Raw genomic sequence first — 21,495 nt, forward strand, 5'->3', positions numbered from 1 at the left:
TGACCAGTGCAGTAACACAGCGCCCCAGGCTCAGAAGGGCTCTGCCCTTGGCATGTAATGCTCTGCAGATGCTGTCTTAAGCTCCTGCTGTCTTATCTTTGAATTTTTTTAAGTAAAGTGTGATGGGACAACAAGGCATCAACCAGGGGCTTGGAGCGTCCGCTCATGCACAGTCCCTCTTCCCACCGTCTCCCCACTTCCCGGGCAGTGTTCTGGTCACTCACTCTCTCACTTGGCTTTCTCCTCCCCATATGGCAGTTCAGCAGAAGATTCATTAGGGGAAAGATTCTGGCCAATCCCCTTCTTGGTTCCTAGTTCATGCCAGTGGGAAGGTTGCAATACCCATGGGGGTTGCCATTTGCAGTAGATTAAGGCAATCTGCCTGTGGGACTGTGTCAACTCCTCTGCTGCTAAGCCTCCAGCTGGCAGCCGGCAAAGGGTAGAAGGTACCCAGCAGCCAGCAGGCCATGTGGACCTATGTGTCTGCTAGTGGAGCCTCTGGGTACTCGTGATATACCCATATGCCCAAGGGAGGACAACATTAAATAAGAGATAAAAGCACCATGGCAGGTCAAGAGAAACAGTTGGAGAGAAGAAATATTTTACTATGCTTAATGGCACTTTTTTCCTGTTTTTTGAACAAGGAGCTCTGCATTTTCATTTTGCATAGGGCTGCACAAATTATGTAGCCAGTCTTGTTGCTAGACCCTGTGCTAGGCGCCAAGGAAGTAGATTTACATAACACACATATCACCTCTGCATTCAAGGTGGATATAGGTCTGGAGTTTGGACTAGATCAACAGGTCAGCAAACACTGTCTGTGAAGGACAATACAGTAAGTGTATTTACACATCACACAAACCATCTCAGCCACGAATATTCATCTCTGCCTTTGTAGCACAAAAGTAGGTATAGATAACATGTAAATGCATGAGCATGGCTGGTGCCAGTAAAACATTATCTGTGAGCACTGAAATTTGAATTTCCCAATTTTCAAATGCCACAAAATGTCATTTTTCTTTTTATTTGTTTTTGGAAATGTAAACACATATAAACTACATTTAGCAGGCCAGGTATGGCCAGTGGGCTGGAGTTTGCTGACCCTGGACTAGTTGAACTCTGAAGGCCTTCATGTACTTGTCCAGGTTAGTCCCAGAGAGCTGTGTCTTTTTTCTGTTTCTTTTCTCCTTTTGCTTCTCTCTCTCCTCTCCTCTCCTGTCTTCTCTCTCCTTCTCCATTGCCCTCTCCCAAACACACATACCTATCCATCTGGGTTCAGAAGCAGTTGATACATCCATCTCAGCACAAGGAGCTCTTTCTTCTTCTGACCAGTCTAAGTAAGCACCAGAGCCAATCCTCCCTCTCTCCATAGGGGTCCACTGACCGCATTCTTGCTTGCCTGGTAACTACAAAGCCATTGAAGGAGAAACCGGGGGAACCTTGTGCTCTACCTGCAGAGAAATAATATTCACACACTGAAGAACATAACTGGCAGGTGAAGAAAAACTTATACTCTGTTCTTTGCTCCACCTACATCCACAAACCCATCTTTGTAAATGTGTTTTTGAATAGGATACAAATGCAGTATTCAGAGAAGCAGTGGACAGTTGTCTCCATATGCCATCTGCCCACACACAGGAGCTAGTTCAGGGAAGGGAAGGTTTGATTCAGAGAAATTGCCGTATGTCATAAGAACAATGTAATTCATTATCTTTTCCTGATCACCTACTGTGTGCTCATAACAAGAAGCAGAGAAGAGTGATATATTAAAGCATGCTTGTAGGCCGGCGCCGCGGCTCACTAGGCTAATCCTCCGCCTAGCGGCGCCGGCACACCGGGTTCTAGTCCCGGTTGGGGCGCCGGATTCTGTCCCGGTTGCCCCTCTTCCAGGCCAGCTCTCTGCTGTGGCCCAGGAGTGCAGTGGAGGATGGCCCAGGTGCTTGGGCCCTGCACCCCATGGGAGACCAGGAAAAGCACCTGGCTCCTGGCTCCTGCCATCGGATCAGCGCGGTGCGCCGGCCGCAGCGCGCCGGCCGCGGCGGCCATTGGAGGGTGAACCAACGGCAAAAGGAAGACCTTTCTCTCTGTCTCTCTCTCTCACTGTCCACTCTGCCTGTCAAAAAATAAAAAAAATTAAAAAAAAATAAAAAAAAAAGCATGCTTGTATTCTGAGACCTTATACTACCTAGAGAAAATAACTGAAACTCTTAGAGCTTTGGTTTCTTAGTCAGCATAGGAAGAGTAGTACCTACAATTCAGATTTGTTAACAAGAATTAGAGCTTTAAGCTAAGAGTTATGAAGCACAAAGTATAGCACTTGGCAAATAATAGGCATTTGTTTAATGATAGCTACTAGAAAACTGAGGCTAGAAAAAGGCATATCCAAGAGTGATGCGAAGGTGATTGCAAAGCCCATACTTTGTCCTCTGCAGAATGCTGGTGAAGAAGGTGGCCTGGAGCAGGATGGCCCTCTGGGGGGACTGTGGCCAGGAAAACAAAGCTTTGGCCACAAACAGTACCTTCCCAGTTTATTGGCAATCAGACCCTCTTTTTATTGTTTATTCCACCAGTCATCCAACAAATGCTGGACAAGAATATGCAGCAATTTTAAGTAGCTACAAAAAAAAAAAGAACAATTTAAAAAAATCCTGATCATCAGCTATTTTTCAGCTCTGTCGTCTGTTCTGGTTCTGCTCATTTATTTATTCAGATGTATTTATTGGGCATCTACTCTGTCCCATGCACTATGAATAGATCCTGAGGCTACAATGATAAATGGGACACAGTTCTCACCTGCAAGGAGCTCACAGTGTGGAGTGAGAAAATAAACAGGCAGTTATAGGATGGCAGCAAAGGTGGTATGACAGGTGATATGTAAGCACAGAGGAAGAGCATCCAAGTGGATCCCAGAGGTCAGAGAAGGCTTTCGATGAAATAACCTTGTACCACCTCGCACCTTGGCACTTGACAATTACTTCAGTCAACAGATGGAAGTAATCTTGCGTTGCTAAAATTTGCAAAAAGAGCGGGAGGTAACTAGTTAAGAGAGGATGGTAACTAGAAGAATGTGGCAGGCAAAGAAATAGCACATAAGAAAACATAAAGGATAGGTGCTGTGGTGCAACCAGTTAAGCTACCAGTTGGGACACTTGCCTCCCATACTGGAGTGCCTGAGACTGAGTTCCACTTCTGCCTCTGCTTCCCATCCAGCCTCCTGCTGATGTACCTGGGAGGCAGCGGATGATGACTGAAGCACTTGGATTCTTACCACCCAAATGACAGACTTGGATCCAGTTACTGGCTCCAGGCTTTGGCCTGGCCCAGCCCTGGCTACTGTGAGCCCTCTCTATCAATGTTCCTGAACACCCACCCTCTGTGTCTTCTATGCTGTTCCTTTGCCTGTCACATCCTTCCAATCACAATCCTCCCTGCACTAGCTGCCTCCTTCTCTCTTCTCCTTTTTAACATTAGCTACCTCTCTCTCTCTGTGTCATTCTGCCTTTCAAATAAATAATAAAATTTTTTAAAAAGACATGAAGGAATATAATGAGATATTGCCTCATATGTGTTAGAAGGGCTTTTAGCAAAATGACCAGAGATAGCAAGTGTTGGTGAGGACGTGGGAACAAAGGATCCCACATACACTATTGGTGGAAATATACATTAGTATAGCCAATATGAAAACAGTACTGAGGTTCCTCAAAAAAAATTAAAACTATAGTTCAGCAATCTTACTTCTGGGTAAGATTGAAATCAAAAAGTAATAGAAGTGAAACCAAAATGCTAAACAGATATTGGAACTCCCATGTCTGCCAAAGCATTATTCACAATAGCAAAAATATAGAATCAACTTAAATGTCTGTTAACAAGTGAGTGAATAAAGAGAGTGTGATACATATACACAGGAAATACTATTCTGTCTTAAAATTAAAGGAAGTCCTGGCCAGCACCGTGGCTCACTAGGCTAATCCTCTGCCTGTGGCGCCTGCACTCTGGGTTCTAGTCCCGGTTGCTCCTCTTCCAGTCCAGCTCTCTGCTGTGGCCTGGGAAGGCAGTGGATGATGGCCCAAGTGCTTAGCCCCTGCACCCGCATGAGAGATTAAGAGGAAGCACCTGGCTCCTGGCTTTGGATCGGTGCAGCGTGCCAGCCATGGCAGCCATTTGGGGAGTGAACCAACAGAAGGAAGACCTTTCTCTCTGTCTCTTTCTCTCTCACTGTCTAACTCTGCCTGTCAAAAAAAAAAAAATTAAAGGAAGTCCTGCCATTTGTGAGACTATGATGAACCTGGAAGCCATTATGCTAAGTGAAATAAGGCAAGCACAGAAAGGCAAATACTACAGGATCTCATTTCCATGTGGAAGCTAAACAAGTTGAACTGCGAAGCAGAGAATAGAAAGGTGATTGTCAATGGCTAGGCAATAGGGGGTGGTCAATGGGTATGGAGTTTAAGTGAGACAGGAGGAAGAAGTTCTGGGGGTCTAGTATTCAGCTTGGTGACTGTAGTTTACTTGAGCATTGCCAGGAGAATAGGTTTTAAATGTTTTTATCACAAAAAATGTAAGCATGTGAGGTGACAGATGTGTTAATTGCCTTGATTTAGTCAGTTATCCATGGATAGATGTATTGAAACATCCCGTTGTACACTGTAAATACAATTTTTTTCTATTAATACCTCAATAAAGTTGAGGGAGAATCCTAACAGTAAAAATAAGAGAACAAAATTTAAAAGAGAAGACAGTGAGGCATGAGGAGAGCAAGGTGTACTCAGAAACAAAGGAGAACAGCCCTGCTAGGGCCACAGAGAGACATGAATGAGTGTGGAGCCAGTAGAGGCAGGCAGGGCGTAGGACCAAGCTGGATAGTTTAGATGGTATTTTATCAATGGAGATGGGCACTGAATGTCAGATTTGCGTTTTGAAAGTTCACATTGGTTTTGGGGTCAAGAGTGAATTGAGGGAAGTGAAACTAGAGTCCGGGAGACCTCCTTATAGCTGTATGATTACAGATAAATTCCTTTACATTTCTGAACCTTGACTGCTTACTCTAGAAAATAGAATTGGGAAACATGCCTCATAATATCACGTGGCTAAGTGAGCGAATACACGCTAAGTGTCTAGCCCAGGTTAAGTACTTACCTGTGATCACCTTCCACTCTACCCAAGGGCTTAGCACAGAGCTATGTGTACGATAGGTGCTAAGCAATGAATTTCCCTGGCTGATTTACTGACTGCTATCCACTATAAGCATCAGAATAAATTACCCCAAGACAATTCTAGACGGGGAATAGACAGCTTCTACTCAGTACCCTGTACACCTAAATCTGAACCTACAACGATCTTTCCCACAAGTTTTTGGAGGGAAACATATCCATATTGGACAAAAGCCCCCAAAAACAAAAACAAAAATGACCCAAGAAAAAGAATGCACTTGTAATTAGTGGGTTCATGTATATGGACTGTGTTCTGAGAGAAATCCTTAGGCCAGAAGAAACAAGCCAATAGTGCTTCCTTTCTGAAGGCCTCTTGGGAGATCCTGCCTGGCTTTCTCTGAGTGTAAGAAGAATATCTTCTTTTCTCAAATGGGGGAGGCTCTGGGACCCTGACTCCTCTGCAGCATCTTGGAAGTGAAAATCTGGGAGATCATGGAAAAGAGGCCTGCCTAGCAATGCCCTTGATGTGCACAGCTCCTCATGCTTGGTGGGAAGTGATATCATTAATCCTCAGGGGGGGTCAAAGAAGAGGAAATCAGAGCATCCTAAACCCTGATATGTGTTTCCAAGTGTGGGAAACTCATTATTTAGGGAAAGCATTTCATCTGATGCCAAGTGGGTATCTCCAGTGCCACCAAAGATGGAAAACTGATAACAAGAGAGGGAATATCCCCTGAGAGCTTCAGAAGCCAACAAAAGTGAAACAAAAACAGAAAAACAAAAACTATAATTCTTGAAAGGCAATATGAAAAGTCAACTCTTACATAGAAAATATAATAAATGAACAAGATAATGAAAAAGAGTTCGAACACACAAAATTATTGCTCAATAAAAAGACAATAAAGACAATAAAATACCAACCAGATATCCTATGATATCTATTATATTAAGAAAAATATTTTACAAATTATAATCCCCCATACTAGCAAAGGTACAATAAAATCTTTCTCTCATATATAATTCATGGGAGTGTAACTGGGAATTGTCCTACTGGAAACCAATTTGGCACAGTGTACAAAGAGTAATGAAAAGGTGCAGACTTTCTGACCCAGTAACTCCACTCTTGAGTATTCATCCCAGGCAAATAATCTAATCCAAACAAATGGAAAAGTTGCATTCGGGAAAATGTTTATTGTAATGCCATTTATAATACCAAAATAACAGTGGACAAAATGTCTTATATTTAAGTAAACTATGCACTTTCATTAAATTGAACATTGTCATTAAAATAATTTAAAATATTATAAGATAATATTATAAAATAATAATTGGAAACTCTTATGTTATAATATAACCTAAAAGTAATAGAAGATAGAGAGTAACAGTGTTTTTATGCCCTGATTACATCTTTTCTAAACATGATTATCAGCTATGCATTATAAACACAGAGACTTAGATAAGGACTAGAAAACAGCATGTGAAAAATAAAATTAGCTGCTGGGAAGTGGAGATTTTGCATGTGTCTTTCTTTTATTGTTTAACAATAAATTATATGGGAATAGTATTTTTAAGAGCATGGGGTTCATAGAAAATTTAAAACTTAGCTCCATCACTTTCTCTTTTTTATTTTTTTTTTTTATTTAGTAAATATAAATTTCCGGCCAGCGCTGTGGCTCAATAGGCTAATCCTCCACCTTGCAGCACCGGCACACCGGGTTCTAGACCCGGTCGGGGCACCGGATTCTGTCCCAGTTGCCCCTGTTCCAGGCCTGCTCTCTGCTATGGCCTGAGAGTGCAGTGGAGGATGGCCCAAGTGCTTGGGCCCTGCACCTGCATGGGAGACCAGAAGAAGCACCGGGCTCCTGGCTTCGGATCAGCGTGATGCACCTGCCACGGCGGCCATTGGAGGGTGAACCAACGGCAAAAGGAAGACCTTTCTCTCTGTCTCTCTCTCACACTATCCACTCTGCCTGTCAAAAGTAAAACATATATATATATATATATATATATATATATAAATATATATATATAAATTTCCAAAGTACAGTTTATGGATTACAATGGCTCCCCCCCCATAATTTCCCTCCCACTCACACCCCTCCCATCTCCCGCTCCCTCTCCCATTCCATTCACATCAAGATTCATTTTCAATTATCTTTATATACAGAAGATCAATTCAGTATATATTAAGTAAAGATTTCATCAGTTTGCACCCACACAGAAACACAAAGTGTAAAATACTGTTTCAGTACTAGTTATAGCATTACTTCACATTGGATAACACATTAAGGACAGATCCCACATGAGAAGTAAGTACACAGTGACTCCTGTTGTTGACTTAACAATTTGACACTCTTGTTTATGGCATCAGTAATCTCCCTAGGCTCTAGTCATGAGTTGCCAAGGCTATGGAAGCCTTTTGAGTTCGCCAACTTCAATCTTATTCCGACAGGGTCATAGTCAAAGTGGAAGTTCTCTCCTCCCTTCAGAGAAAGGTACCTCCTTCTTTGATGGCCCCTTCTTTCCACTGGGATCTCACTCGCAGGATTTTTCATTTAGGTCTTTTTTTTTCCAGAGTTTCTTGGCTTTCCATGCCTAAAATACTCTCATGGGCTCTTCAGCCAGATCCAACTGCCTTAAGGGCTAATTCTGAGGCCAGAGTGCTATTTAGGACATCTGCCTTTCTATGAGTCTGCTATGTATCCCACTTCCCATGAAACTCCATCACTTTCTAGCTATGTGACTTCAGGCAATTTACTTAACTTCTCTGAACTTCAATTTCCTCATCTCTAAAATGAGGTTAAGTATTTGTACCTGCATATGAGAATATTGTGAAGATAAAATGATTAAACAAATAAAGCACATGTTCCAGAGTAGATATTCAATAGAAGCATTTTTCTTTGTAATTAACTGTTTTCTTTTTTTTAAAGACTTACTATTTTATTTATTTGAAAGACAGAGTTACAGAGAGAGATAGAGACAGAGAGAAAGGTCTTCCATCCGATGGTTCAATCCCAATTGGTCACAATGGCTGGAGCTGTGCCAATCCAAAGCCAGGAGCCAGGAGCTTCTTCTGGGTCTCCCACGTGGGTACAGGGGCCCCAGGACTTGGGCCATCTTCTACTGCTTTCCCAGGCCATAGCAGAGAGCTGGATCAGAAGAGGAGCAGCGAGGACTAGAACCAGTACCCATATGGGAGGCTGGCACTGCAGGCCAGGGCATTAACCTGCTGTGCCACAGCACCAGCCCTTTAACTCTTTTCTAGAAAAAAAGTTTGTTGAAAGATACAATTGAAATAAATTCAAAATAGATTAGGAAAGATAGGCAAAGGAAAATAAGGGCAGTTCAATAAATGTTAATTCCCTTCACTTTCCCAGTTCCTCCCTGTAAATTGTGATGGGATTTAAGAATATTCTGGCTACATTGATGGGAAATCAGAGATGAATGGTGCTTGTTTTTCAAAATCTATTCGTTCAATCTCAAAAAATAAAAGAGACATTTTCTCCATCCTATTCTTACACACACTCACAACACACACACACACACACACACACTCCCCACTCTTATCAGACTTCAAGCTATGTCCCTGGAGTTCCACGAAAATAATATTTTGGTCTTTTCTGTGGTGAACACATTTGCTTTCCCCACCTAACAAAAGGTATCATTTTGCTTTTAATTATAGGTTGTTATTATGCATTGCTTTTATTTGGCAAAGATGTTTGTTTCAGGAAAATTAATTTAGACAGTTCCATTTTTCAAGCAACAATACCTTCTGTCCCAGGCTTACAAAGAACAATTAGATCTGGATTCCTTCCCCACAATCAAGCTGGCAGTTTCTTGTGGAAAGTCGCGGTCGATCAGTGTGGAATGGAGCTTCCATGAGAGCCAGTCAAATGCAGAAAATAGACTTTTATGGCCTGGCACTTTCACTTCCTGCAGTATATATAACTCTGACATCGTGCAGAGGCATTACTCTGGCTGGGCAGGAACACAGATTAATGTTACCTCACTTTCAGTGCCAGAGTTTTATTCTGAATGTCATGATATTTTTCACAGGAACTCCACAGTTTCGTGCAATTCAGCAAACATGACGGAGGGCCTGTTTGGTGCCAAGTACTGTGGTAGGAGCTGGAGATACCGAACTGAATCACACAACATCCTTGGAGCTCACATTCAGATGACTCAGACAGATAATTGCAACACACAGTCAGTAACGTTTGTGGCCAAGGGTAGAAGAAGGAGGCGCGGAGGGAGCTTTGAGGGGCCACCTAACCCAGCCTGGGGAGCAGACGTGACGTCCAGGGGGTCAGGACGTAGGCAAGAAAAGATATAGGAAGAAAGCAGTAGGAAAGGCTTTCCAAGCAAGAGGTCTGGGGGTTAAAAATAAAAGTCTTAGCAGACTCTGTGCTATTTACCCAGGGCTTTCATGTTAAGCACAAGACTGACTGCTGTGCCAGCAGGTGTGGTTAAACCCATTGCAAAATATTTGACTGGCTTGCCCATGGTCACTAGGACAATATGCAGAGGTCACAGGTTCAGAGAGGGGAAATTGTTGTCTCCTACAGCAAGTAAGTGGCAGAACTGGGACTAGAACACACAGCTCTGGCTCCCGTGTGCTTCTGCTCCACGTTTCATGCAGTCCTCACCACAGGCCTGTGTGGAGCCGCAGGGAACAGCTCTGCGCACTTCTGAAGGTCAAAGAGAATGGGAACTCTCACTAGAGCATGATGGGATCTCTGTGGAAGTCACAGCCTCCAAGCACAAAGCAAGGTGCAGGCAGATGAGCAGGTCCCCTCCCTTCTGTGGCCTGTTTGTTTCTTCAAAAAGAAGTCGTGGTGATAGTGGATGTCCCTAGTCCCCTGTTCTGACATTCCAGCAGGCTTTACAGAATCTACACACACACATACACACACTGGGGATTGACAACCCTAATTCTAAGCTCTGATTCCACAAAAGAAGCAGGACTTATTCAAGACATATAAAGATAATTTATAGTCTTGGAACTTAATCTAGTAACAAGTCAAACATCACATCTGCCACAATTTCTCAGGGCCCTATCAGGGAATCACCATAGGGAGAATACAGATATATGAAAAACACTCAGTTTCCGACAGGCAGGGGTGAGAGATTAAGAGAGAAGTAGAGGTGAGGAGAAACAAAAAAGGCTACTATGTAAGCACCTGGCCTGTAGCACGAGACTGGCTGCATCACGGGGTGCTTGGGTGCAGCGAAGCCCGTGGGTGCTCTGGGCGGGCATTTGTCAGCCTTGAGCTTCCCTCCCTGTCGCTTTCAGTGCCACATCTGTTCTTGCAGCTCCCCACACAGCTGGAGCAGAGGGGAGGGAAGAAACTGGTGTGCAGGTCTCTGACTCAGAACTCCTCCCGCTCCCCTTCAGGCCTGGGACTTGCCTCCAGAGCAGGGAAGGAAAGGCCGAAGCGCCAGCCCCCGGGACATATGGCGTTTCCCTCCAACAGCGGGGAGGTTTCAGCAGTTTATCCACCCCTCTTCAGGAACCTGATCTAGGCTTCCGTATTCAATCATTTTGCACATATTTAGACAGAGCCCGCTCTGCCAGGGGACCTGAGCACTGGCCTTTCTGCCGTGCAGCTTAGAATGTAATGGGAATGGCATTAATCAAATAAAAACACGGGCAAATATAGAATTTCCTACTGTGAGCACTGTGAGGAAGCGTACAAAAGATCACATTTGAGAAGCAGCTACTGCCAGTCTGGTGCAGGGAGGGTGATCCAGGTGTGTGGCGTCACCCCAGCAGCTCACGCTGCTCCTCTGCCTGAAGACCTGGGACCCAGCAGAGGTCCTTCCTCATCCCGCACAGCTACGTGCTCTTCCGGTCCACCGAGGAAAGGCTCCACGGGCACACCGTGTGAGCTTGAATCTAGGTTTTTCCACTGAGCAGTCATGACCTTGGGCAAGTAACCAGACCTCTCAAGCCTCAGTTTCCCCATTTGTAAAAGGGGCCAGTAATGCCTGCCTCCGAGGGCTCTTGTGAGGGCTGGCACATACGAAGTGCTCAGCAGATGGCAGCTGCTCCCACCACTGCTGCTATTTATTCTACTTTGCCAAGTGGCTTTGCAGTGTCAGGCGTGGGTCTCCATTTCTGCTTGTTCTGCGTTGGTGCATCCCGCCAGAGGCTGAGCTACAGCACTCTTGTGAATTGTCCTGGGAATGGAAGGCACTGGTGTGTCTGGTTTTCCCAGTAACATGAAGCTCCAGGAGCAGAAACTGCTCTGCAAAATGTGTTGAGGCAGTCCCCCATGCACAGCCCCAGGTTCTGCCTGCTCCCCTACTCCACTTCCCACTGGCTTTCAGCACTACTCGTGCAGTGGGCTTCTGTGTCAGCCTTGCCTGATGATCACTCTCTTCCTGAGTAAACAGCTAGTACATTTTTTATTATTCTGATGGGGGTATTTGCCACAAAAGAAGGGTGAGCTTCAGCCACTGCTCAACTTCCCCTAGAAGGCCAGAGGCATTGAGGGGATTCTTGGGAGTAACATCCTCATATCAGCAAGTGGTTTGAGAAATGCTTTGAACCCTTGTCATACTACTTCCTCTGGTAGTTTTCTTTCTTTCTTTTTTTTTTTTTTTTGTTTTCTTGAAGATTTGTTTATTTTTTGTAAGAGTTACAAAGAGAGATGGAGAGACAGAGAGAGAGAGAGATCTTCCATCCACTGGTTGACTTCCCAGATGACCACAATAGCCAGGGCTAGACCAGGTAGAAGCCAGGAGCCAGCAGCTTCATCCTGGTCTTTCACATGGGTGGCAGGGACCCAAACACTTGGACCATCTTCCCCTGTTTTCCCAAGCCATTAGCAGGGAGATGGATCGGATGTGGAGCATCCAGGAGAGGAACCAGTGCACATATGGGATGCTGGCATTGCGGGAGGCAGCTTTATCCACTACACCACAGTGCCAGTCCCCTCCTGCAGTTTTCTTGAGAGCACTTACCATAATTGACATCCATTCATATTGTATGATGATTTGTTTATATGCCAGTCTTCCCACACCTCACTATTAGTTGGCTCTTTGAGTATAGGGACTGTCTTTCTCACTCTATCCCCAACAAAATGCCTAGGACATGTATAGGAAACATGCCATTGATATTTGTTGAATTAACACATACGTCAATTGGTATTAATTAATTGTGGAGTGGAGACAAGGAAAGCTGGGTTGTTCAGCAAGAACAGAGGTGGAAAGAAGGCCTTGTCAAGGACAGGAGCTGAGGGGGGGAGCAGGGAAGAGATGGTGTGCAGAATGGTCAGGCAGATGTCAAACCAGAATCCTGCTGCAGTGGGAGATGGCCCTGAGCTTAGTGCCCCGAACAGTGTTTCCCAGGCCTCCATGATCTCCGATGCCTCTCTCCACAGAGGTACCTGGTCCTACCTCTCTCCTGCCACCTGCCAAGTGAGAGACCAAAACAGTCAACCCCAGCTTTATTGTCTGAAGTTCCTCCTAAAAGTTATAGGTCCTTTTCACTGGTTTTCCAAATAAAAGCTTATTTTATAATATAAACTCTGCTTTTTTTAAATAACACGATAAAACTTGTGGGAATTTTTCATACTCTCCTTGAATGCCAAGCTAAGACATGTAATATTTGTCAAAAATGCAATGGGGATCATTAAATTATTGAAATAAGGGATTGAGTTTAATTTAGAATGATTAATCCTGCAGCCACTGAGGAGAGTAGACTGGAATAGGAGAGATGAGAAGCAGTACCCTTAAGACAGAGGCCAGCACCATGTAAAATATTTTCTAAGGAGTGGGCTGTGTTTCAGGATAAGATAGAGAGGGGGCACGGGACTCCCAGAGGTCTTCAGAGTGACTATGGTGAGTGGAGGGGAGAAACTGAGTCTGGGGGAGGAGGAAGATTTGCAAGAAAAGGAGGTGGCTGAACCCTGAGGCCAAATGTGTGTCTCCTGTGGCCCACGCCTCCAGAGGGTGTTGATCCGTAGGTCCTCCTCATGATGGCTGCCCTCTGAAGTGATAGGAAATGCCCAGGAATTACTGTTGCTCTTGTCTAAATCATCTTCAGTCTGTGCTGTGAAAACCTGACTTTTTCTAAATAGCTATCTTGCACAAAACACAGAGAGCAAAGCAGAACACATAATCAGTGACTATTCTCTTCTACCACGCAGAACCCCACACATCCAAGCAGCCCAGAGTTCCCAGAACACCATGTCCCATCTCGTTCTAGGAAGTGATTGCAGTGCAGTCGTGACCAAAATAAAAAGTCCATTTTTAACCTTAGCCTCACCACTACCCATCCACATGAAGCAGGCCAGCTTCTCTGTGGCCCAATTCCTGAATTCCCAATACAGAAACAGAGAGGGTCTTGAGGAAAAAGTTATAGGAGCAGTGCATGAGTGTTGTATGTGCGTGTGTGTCTTGGAAGAGATGGGCTAACACCAAAGACCTCTTCTACTGACCAGTTCAAGAGGACCCTATCTAGTTGTCATCTTGCTAACAGGCAAACAGCAAGTCTTTCCTGACAGGTGGTGAGCTAGCCTCTAGGAGCAGAGAAGTTAAGGAGTCACAGCTCCCTGACCTCAGGAACCCATTCAACCAGAAGAGAGGGTGGAGGAGAGAGCAGGCTCTCCAGTTGGGCCAAGGTCAAGATCCAGGCCAGCCTTGGCAGAAAAAAAGACTCCAGAGAAGAGGTGGCATGTGAGTTAAGGACCCAACAACAAACAGGACTTAGCTATACAAAGTAGAAGGGGTGTGGGTTGCTTCTCCAAGCAGGTGAAACAACATAATCAAAGGCCTGGAGAGGAAAGTACAGCAAATTTGAGGACCGAAGTGGCCCATCACGACTGGAGCTCCGATGGAGAGAACAGGCCCTGGAAAGCAGGGGCCACAGCATTTAAGACCTCCAATAGCTGCTGAAGTTTAAACTTTATCCCGTAGGAGCCCTGATGAGTTTTAAGATGTGCATTCTAGAAAATTCACTTTAACTGCAGCGTGGAGGATTAACGGGATGAACTAGGCAAGACTAGAAGCAGGGAGGCCAATTAAGAAGCTGTTATATAAGGCTACGTGCCAGATGGTAAGAGGCGCAAAGTCTCAGCCTGAGTTAGCAGAGAACTAGAGCTCGCCCTCAGAAATCTAGTTCTTAACCAGTCTGCCTGTTACCCCTTTTTTACTGTGCATCTCCTTCCAGTTAGCCTAGAGTTGGTTTATTCTGATTTTATGGATAGGTACCTAACTGCCACTAGCTTATACAACATGATTAGGATAACACAGCTCAGAGGTTATGAAATCAGGATTTATACCTTTACTTGATTTTAAGTCCAGTGCTCATTCTTTGGAATGCTTCCTGTAATTACAATCACAGAGGCTTCAGATATGAAAAAAAAAAAAAGAGTATCTTCCTGGTTGGATATTGCTCCTGTGTCTTTAGTCTTTATCTACATGAGTAAGCAGCAGTACCTGGACTTTTCCAGCTGTCTTGAGTAACAACATAACTAAGTAGTATTCATTGATGTCTTCTTGTTTAATGCTACCTTACCTGAAAAGGATTAGAAAAAAAAAGGAATAAAAATATATTAGTTATGACATTAGAATATGTGACTTACACTCTTATACTTCAAAATAAAGACTTAGCCTAGGGACAAGTGTTGTGGCACAACAGGTTAAGTAACTGCTTGGGACACTCACATCCCATGTTAGAGTGTCTGGGTTCAAGTCCCACCTTGGCTTTCCAACCAGCTTCCTGCTAATGTACATCCTGGGATGCATCAGATGATGGCTCAAGTTCTTGGGTCCCTGCCACCCACATGGGAGTGCAGGAGGGAGTTCCTGGCTCCAGGCTTCTGCATGAATCAGCTCTAGTTGTTGTAGGCATTTGGGGACTAAATTGGTAGTTGGAAAATCTCTCTCTCCCTCTCTCCCTCTCTCCCTCTCTCTCTCCTTCTCCTTCTCCCTCTCTCTCTCTATAACTGTGACTTTCAAATAAATGAAATATATATAATGAGCCTATAAAAGGTCCCAAATTCCTAGGCAGTTTCTAATTTAGACCCACTTTCAGTACATCTACCCTTGAGACAGTTAGCTGTAATCAGAGGCAGAGTGACACTGTATTAACAAAACAACACTGGAGACATAGGGGAATAATGGAGAACTCCTAAAGCAGTGATGCTGGTAGGCAAGTCCTTAAGCTTCACTTTGGATTCCCTGGCAATTGGGATGGTACTAATTCAGGGGATACTCTTATTGACCTTGGAATCCCCATCCTGTGTTTTTATGGTCTCATGCTCAGCATTCCCTGCACAGTATTTAATCACAAAAATGGGTTCCTTCAGAATGGCCAGGGAGCAGCACTTTTATCAGGAAAGGCCAGATGCAGGGCTGTTACACAGCTAGCAGTAAAATTGACCCAACGTGGCAACATGACCACACCTCACCAGGAATCCAAGGAATGCCGCACAAGCAAACGTGGACACATTCCCCTCTGTCTAGATGTGGAATTCCTTTATCTGAGGATGGGCATCCTGTCTCCCACCCCAAACACACACACACACACACACACACACAAATACCATTTCCACACATATGAAGACTCTGCCTTCTTTACGCGGTAGCTTTTGGTCAGTTCAGTGACCAGCAACCTCTACCTGCCTACCAAACCTGCCGCCTGCCTCACTGACTTTACTTCCTCCTGCTAATATTACATCTCCCACCACCCAGGCAGTTCATGTATCATCTCCATATAAAAGGCTCAAGCCCCTCTCACTTTGTAACTAATTATCATAATTTAGTAATTCTTTATGTCTACTTTGTAGCTAACTATATAGAACTTATTGTGCATTATTGGTTAAATCCCATTAATCATGTGCTGTATTTTTACAAATACCAGTTTCCATTGCAGACTCAAATAATTATGATAGGTAGACTAATAATGAAATGTTTGTTTCATTTCATTCCCTTTATTTTTGAAGTATTTTGAGGAAATTATTTGAATAGTCCAATTTCTTATCTATAAAGTTGTAGAGGCATTCTGGAGCATACACATTTGCTATCATTTGCATATAGAACAGGTAGACTTTACAATCCTATCTTAAGAGCTACAGGTTAAAACAATATATTGCCTTCACTTATCCTCTTGTGCCACTAGGTGGTGCACATATATGTTAGTGAACTGTAGGTTAAATGGACTTGTCACAAGGTTAGATTTACTTAATCTCCACAGGGTAATACAAAAGAGCTGTAAGAGTCTGGGTGACATAGCAACTCTAGAGGCAAAAGTAAAAGAGAGGTATTGCTGACAGCAGATATGGTGGGAGAAAAAACCTAAAGGCAAGAAACCTTAAAGATGTGGCAGAGGAGGTCTTAATGAGGAAGGAATGAGTGCACTATTCATGCTGATCCATTGCTAGTTAGCAAAGTCAATGCACGTTGAACAAGTTGACATCAAACACTCCTTCCAGATCTTTGCTCAGGACACTGGAGGCACAGAGATGAAATGGCACAGCCTTGTCCCCAAGTGAGAGGGACCGGAAACAGACAAGACAAAATGCATGATAGAAAAGATAGGTTTTGCAAGATGCACTGGAAAAACGAGTATGAAATACTCGTTCTGTTCTGAGGAAGGGAGAGAAGGGGATGGTGTGCAACGACTGTTATGGAGATCTTGAGAGGTGAGGAGGGATTCCCCAGGAAGATGACAAGAGAATGGGCAGAGTTCAGCATAAGCATAGGCAGAGGTTTGAAAGGATAACGTGGATTTGGGATTAGTTCAGCTGAGTTCAACAAGGCTACTCTAGGCCATACACTGATACAACTGAGATGAATAATAAAAATTCTAGGCCCTTAATTAATAGATGTTCCAGTCATCTTAAGATGCTTCTTATCTGGTGAGGAAGACTCACACATACACAGGAAATTGCAATTTGAGAGGATATCTTAAATATGGTCCCTTTTAAATTCTGATTCTATCATTGGACCCCACCCCCTCCTCACCCCCAACCTCCCACCGTGTCCTGGCTCCAGGGATTCTCAGAGAACTCCTTACACCAGAAGAGAGAGCCTACAAGGGCAGAAGCTGTTGCATTTGGCTCAGTGTCCCTGATGTATTTCAGCCTCACTTGTTCGTTTTAGAGTTGTAAACTTTGAGGCCATTCAGCAAGTTACACAAAGCCACACCGAGGAGCCGGGACACAAGCCCAAACCTGTCTGACTCCTAAGAGGTTTTCGTGCATTTTTTTCTCTACTGGACTCTGGGCACAGAGTCACCAGTTAGCAACATCTTGATTTGGAAACAGACACTTTGCAGGTAAAACAGACCTCTTCTGCAGCTGTGATCAACACAAAGTCAAGGTTATGGAAAAATAAGAACACAATAGACTCTTCCCTAATGCATGAGGAAAGTGCCAAGCCACACAGGTTGGCCTTGGCAAAGGCAGCTGGAGCCAATTTTCCCACTGGCCCAGCTCCGTGTTTGGGAGGGAAGGGGATCTGGTTCCAGCATTCCTTCTCAGCAGCGTGAGTTTGTGTTTCATTTCAGCAGAAGAATGTGTGCTCCCTATGTAGATCAATGACATCTTGGAGTTGCATTGTTTGCTTGAAAATGTCAAGTGGAATGAGTTACAAGCTGGCAGGAAAATAGGGATGTGTGATGATGGGGCCCTAAAAGGATACAGACTTGCTTTTAGGCCCATGAGAAGTCACAGAAGCAAGGGGTAGAGGGATCTTATAGAGGATTTGACTGGGGCACATCAAAGTTAAATGGAGGAGGAGACTGACAAGGAGGTAAAGGCAGGTGAGGTGGAATATGGCCAAGAGAGTCACAGGATGAAATACCAAGTGATGAGAAACTCCTACTTTTTGTATCCTGGAAAAATGATTCTCAATGTGGAGTTTTTTGTACCCCTTTTAAGAAAAAAAAATCATACAGAACTCCAGACTGTTTATGGAAACACAAATGTGGATAAGAGAAAGAGAACAACAGGAAGAGCAGTTTAAAGACTCTTTAAGGAAGCCCTTCACCACTCTGCATCCATAGCCTCTTAAACCCATTTCTGTACACTCAGGTTCCCGTGGCATGCACTGAAGGACAGAGCTTCCCAGAGGTATACTGCCACAGGGGGACAGCCACCCTGCTGAGCTATTGATCATCTCAGGCCTTGGAGAGCCAAGGCCATTTGCTCCCAAACACAAAGGGCCTCATCCATATAGCCCAGTGGCCTAGAAAAATGTTGTTATGTGAGGATGATTGGTGATTCAAAAGGATAAGGATTCAGTTAGAGAAGGAGTTTTTTTTGTTTGTTTGTTTTTGTTTTGTTTTGTTTTTTTGACAGGCAGAGTGGACAGTGAGAGAGAGAGAGAGACAGAGAGAAAGGTCTTCCTTTGCCGTTGGTTGACCCTCCAATGGCTGCTGCAGCTGCACACCGTGCTGATCCGAAGCCAGGAGCCAGATGCTTCTCCTGGTCTCCCATGCGAGTGCAGGGCCCAAGCACTTGGGCCATCCTCCACTGCCTTCCCAGGCCACAGCAGAGAGCTGGACTGGAAGAGGAGCAACCGGGACAGAATCTGGTGCCCCGACCAGGACTAGAACCCAGTGTGCCAGCAGGTGGAGGATTAGCCTATTAACCCGCGGCACCAGCCAGGAGTGGTTTGATCACCACTCTTTGAGATTTTCGTAGCCTTGCTTAGCAAGCTTAAGAAATAAAACAGTCCAAAGTATCCAGGTTAGGAAGGAAGACCTAGACAGTGATGGTAACACATGTACCCAAGTCAGAGAGCTTCCAGGATATAAGACATCCATCCAGTGCAAAGACAAAGCTCAGGGACTCTGGTACAGGAGAAGGGGCCTACCCTACAGCAGGGTGGCTGAAGAGGGACTTTCTCTGTGGCTCTCAGTGAGTCACATTCCTCTCAGGGCCTCACTTTCCGTTGGTATATTACAGGTCTGACTGGAAGACCTTCAAGGCTCTCAGCTCTTACCATCAAAGCTTCCAAAGACAAACAAAAGGGTCGTCCATTCCCCGTTGTCTGTAGGGTGCAAGTCCCCTCTACAGAGTTACAGGAGCACCACGTTCTGTTCAGTTTGCCCTGCTCTGTGGGTCCAAGCATCCATTTTGCTTGCTCTCCCTGACCTGCTCCGTAAGTTTGGCTCTGGCTCAAGTCAGCACTCTCACGTATGTGTTTTCTTTTGCAGCAACAGCGGCGGCTTGATCTCCTGACAATAACCAGCCCTGGTGAGTAGGTGCGGCCGTTCGCTTTGGCTTCGCGGTGATTCCCTGGAGCCATGCCTTGTTGCCCATCAAATGCAGTGCCTGCCCTCCTCCGCTGACTCCCTGAATGAAGAGCAGAACCCGTGCACCGTGAATGACCCTTCTCCCCTACCCTCTGCCCCATGGCACTTCCTCTTCTCCCCCTCTGCTCTGTGCTGTGTCCTCTTGACTCTGCCAATGACAAGGCCAATACTGTAATGTCACCCCATACCTCAGGGGCAAGTTCTCCCTAAATCACTCTTGGAATCGGGAACAATGAGGAAACCGCTGAGAAGGTGCCATGGGATGAAGGGAAGGTGGCCCAGGAGGAAGAATCTAGTCTGGGAAAGCGACCAGATTGGGTTGGCTGTGTTGAAGTCTAGATGACTTTTGTCCCTCAAGTCGTCGCCCAACAAATCCACGTGGCCATGGGATTAAAAGATCCTTTCTTTCCACTAGACCTGACATCTAGCCTAGTGAGAGGTAAAGCGGTTTAATTTTGTCAGAGGTATTTTACTATGTTATGTAAGCTTGAGGCAGTAGGAGATTACGTTCTCTTTCAGAACTAAGGGGATGATGATAGCACTAGTAGGGTTAGAGAGCATTCGAGAATGAGTGGGATGGTTCATCTTCATCCATGGGCGATACTCACAATACTTAACTGCTCCAGTGACCACTGGTTGTGCGGGGCCTTAACACTTTGGCTACTAGACTGCAGGGAGAAGGGTCCTGAGGGAGCAGCTAGTGTGGCAGAGTGGTTACAGGGACTATTTGCCAATTCTGGGTCAGAATTTCCCAAAAGGTGTGTTATGGCACACCAGCATACTACAGATGGGCTATACTTGTGGGATAGTGTGAACTGTTCATCCACTTAGCCCTCTGGGGCACAGATAGGCCCTGGGGCAGCTGGAGCCCCTAAGTGTGTAGCCTCCCCTCCAGTGTGCCAGACAAATATTATCCATGTGTACCGTAACTTGGAAAATTCAGGAAGTACCATTAGACCCTGTAGTAGTGGATAACTCTATTCCATGTCATGAACACTTCCAACTACTTGCCTCTATCAGATGCACCCCCATTTCCCACATCACCAGGAGGTGCAACAGCTTCAGTAAGCTCACTTTCTCTGTGCATCTGCCAGTGGGAGGCTCTGGCTTGCTTGTGCTCCTCACCAGCCCATGCTCAACACAGACAGCACTGTGGCCTGGTGCTGCCACTCCTCACACCCTAGGCACCTCTGAAATGCCAACTGGAAATCTGGAAGCCTTAACAATCTTTGTGCTGTCTTCTTTAAAATCTTCCTTTGTTTATTGTGAATAGTTTCAAATATACAAAAAAGGAGTACAGAGGTGGTGAGTAGCCATTTATACCTTGGCTTTATCATATCAGCATCACACCATTTGTGCCAGAGTCTCCTATTTTAAAAATATGTATGTGGATAAAATTGGGACTTTTCTGTTCTCTGTGATTGTATCACTCTCCCTTCACTCTTTAGGTAACCACTGAAATAAATTCAATGTTTTCCCATATGTATGTATCCAAAAATATAACTAGTATTTTTTCACAAATCCCTATAAATTATTCCTATAAATGCCATTCTGTGACTCTTTTCCCCAATCAGTATTATATTGTAAAACTGCATTCATGGCAAGCCACAAAACTCTGGTTCATTCCTTTTTATTGCTGCATAGTATTTAATATATGATAGGATTATAAGTTGACCACTTTATTTGTCATAATTTAGCTTATCTCTAGTGTTCAATTGCAAACAATGTTATCAAGAGCAACTCTGCACGTGAGAATTTTTCTAGGACCCGGAACTAGGAGAGAAATCACTCGTTACATTCATCTTCAAATGGTCACTTGTTTTCTAAAGTAGTTGAGCAAATTTACACTTCCGACAGTAGAATATAAGAGTTTCCATTGCTGTGCATGCTCCATACTTGGAATTGTGAGCCTTACAAATTTTCCCAGTTGGAATGTAAATGTGAATGATACTCCTTTGTTATTATAATATGTGTTTCCCTGATTACTAATGAGGTTGAGTATTCTTTTGTTTGTTTATTGGCACTTTGGTTTCCTCTGTGAATTGAATTTTCATATCCTTTATCCCATTTTAAAAA

General features: G+C 44.4%; 1 protein-coding gene across 3 annotated transcripts in view; it reads left to right on the plus strand.

The window, feature by feature from the left end:
* The window catches only part of LOC100353437 (AGBL carboxypeptidase 4), a 669,119-nt gene that overhangs the window by 311,779 nt on the left and 335,845 nt on the right, over nucleotides 1–21,495 (plus strand). For all 3 annotated transcript variants that reach the window (XM_070078541.1, XM_070078542.1, XM_051857790.2), the window contains exon 3: nucleotides 19,321–19,360. In XM_070078541.1, coding sequence (XP_069934642.1) covers nucleotides 19,321–19,360 — 40 coding nt within the window. The remainder of the gene's footprint in view (nucleotides 1–19,320; nucleotides 19,361–21,495) is intronic.

The sequence above is a fragment of the Oryctolagus cuniculus genome, chromosome 7 (genome assembly GCF_964237555.1).
Source record: "Oryctolagus cuniculus chromosome 7, mOryCun1.1, whole genome shotgun sequence".
NCBI lineage: Eukaryota > Metazoa > Chordata > Mammalia > Lagomorpha > Leporidae > Oryctolagus > Oryctolagus cuniculus.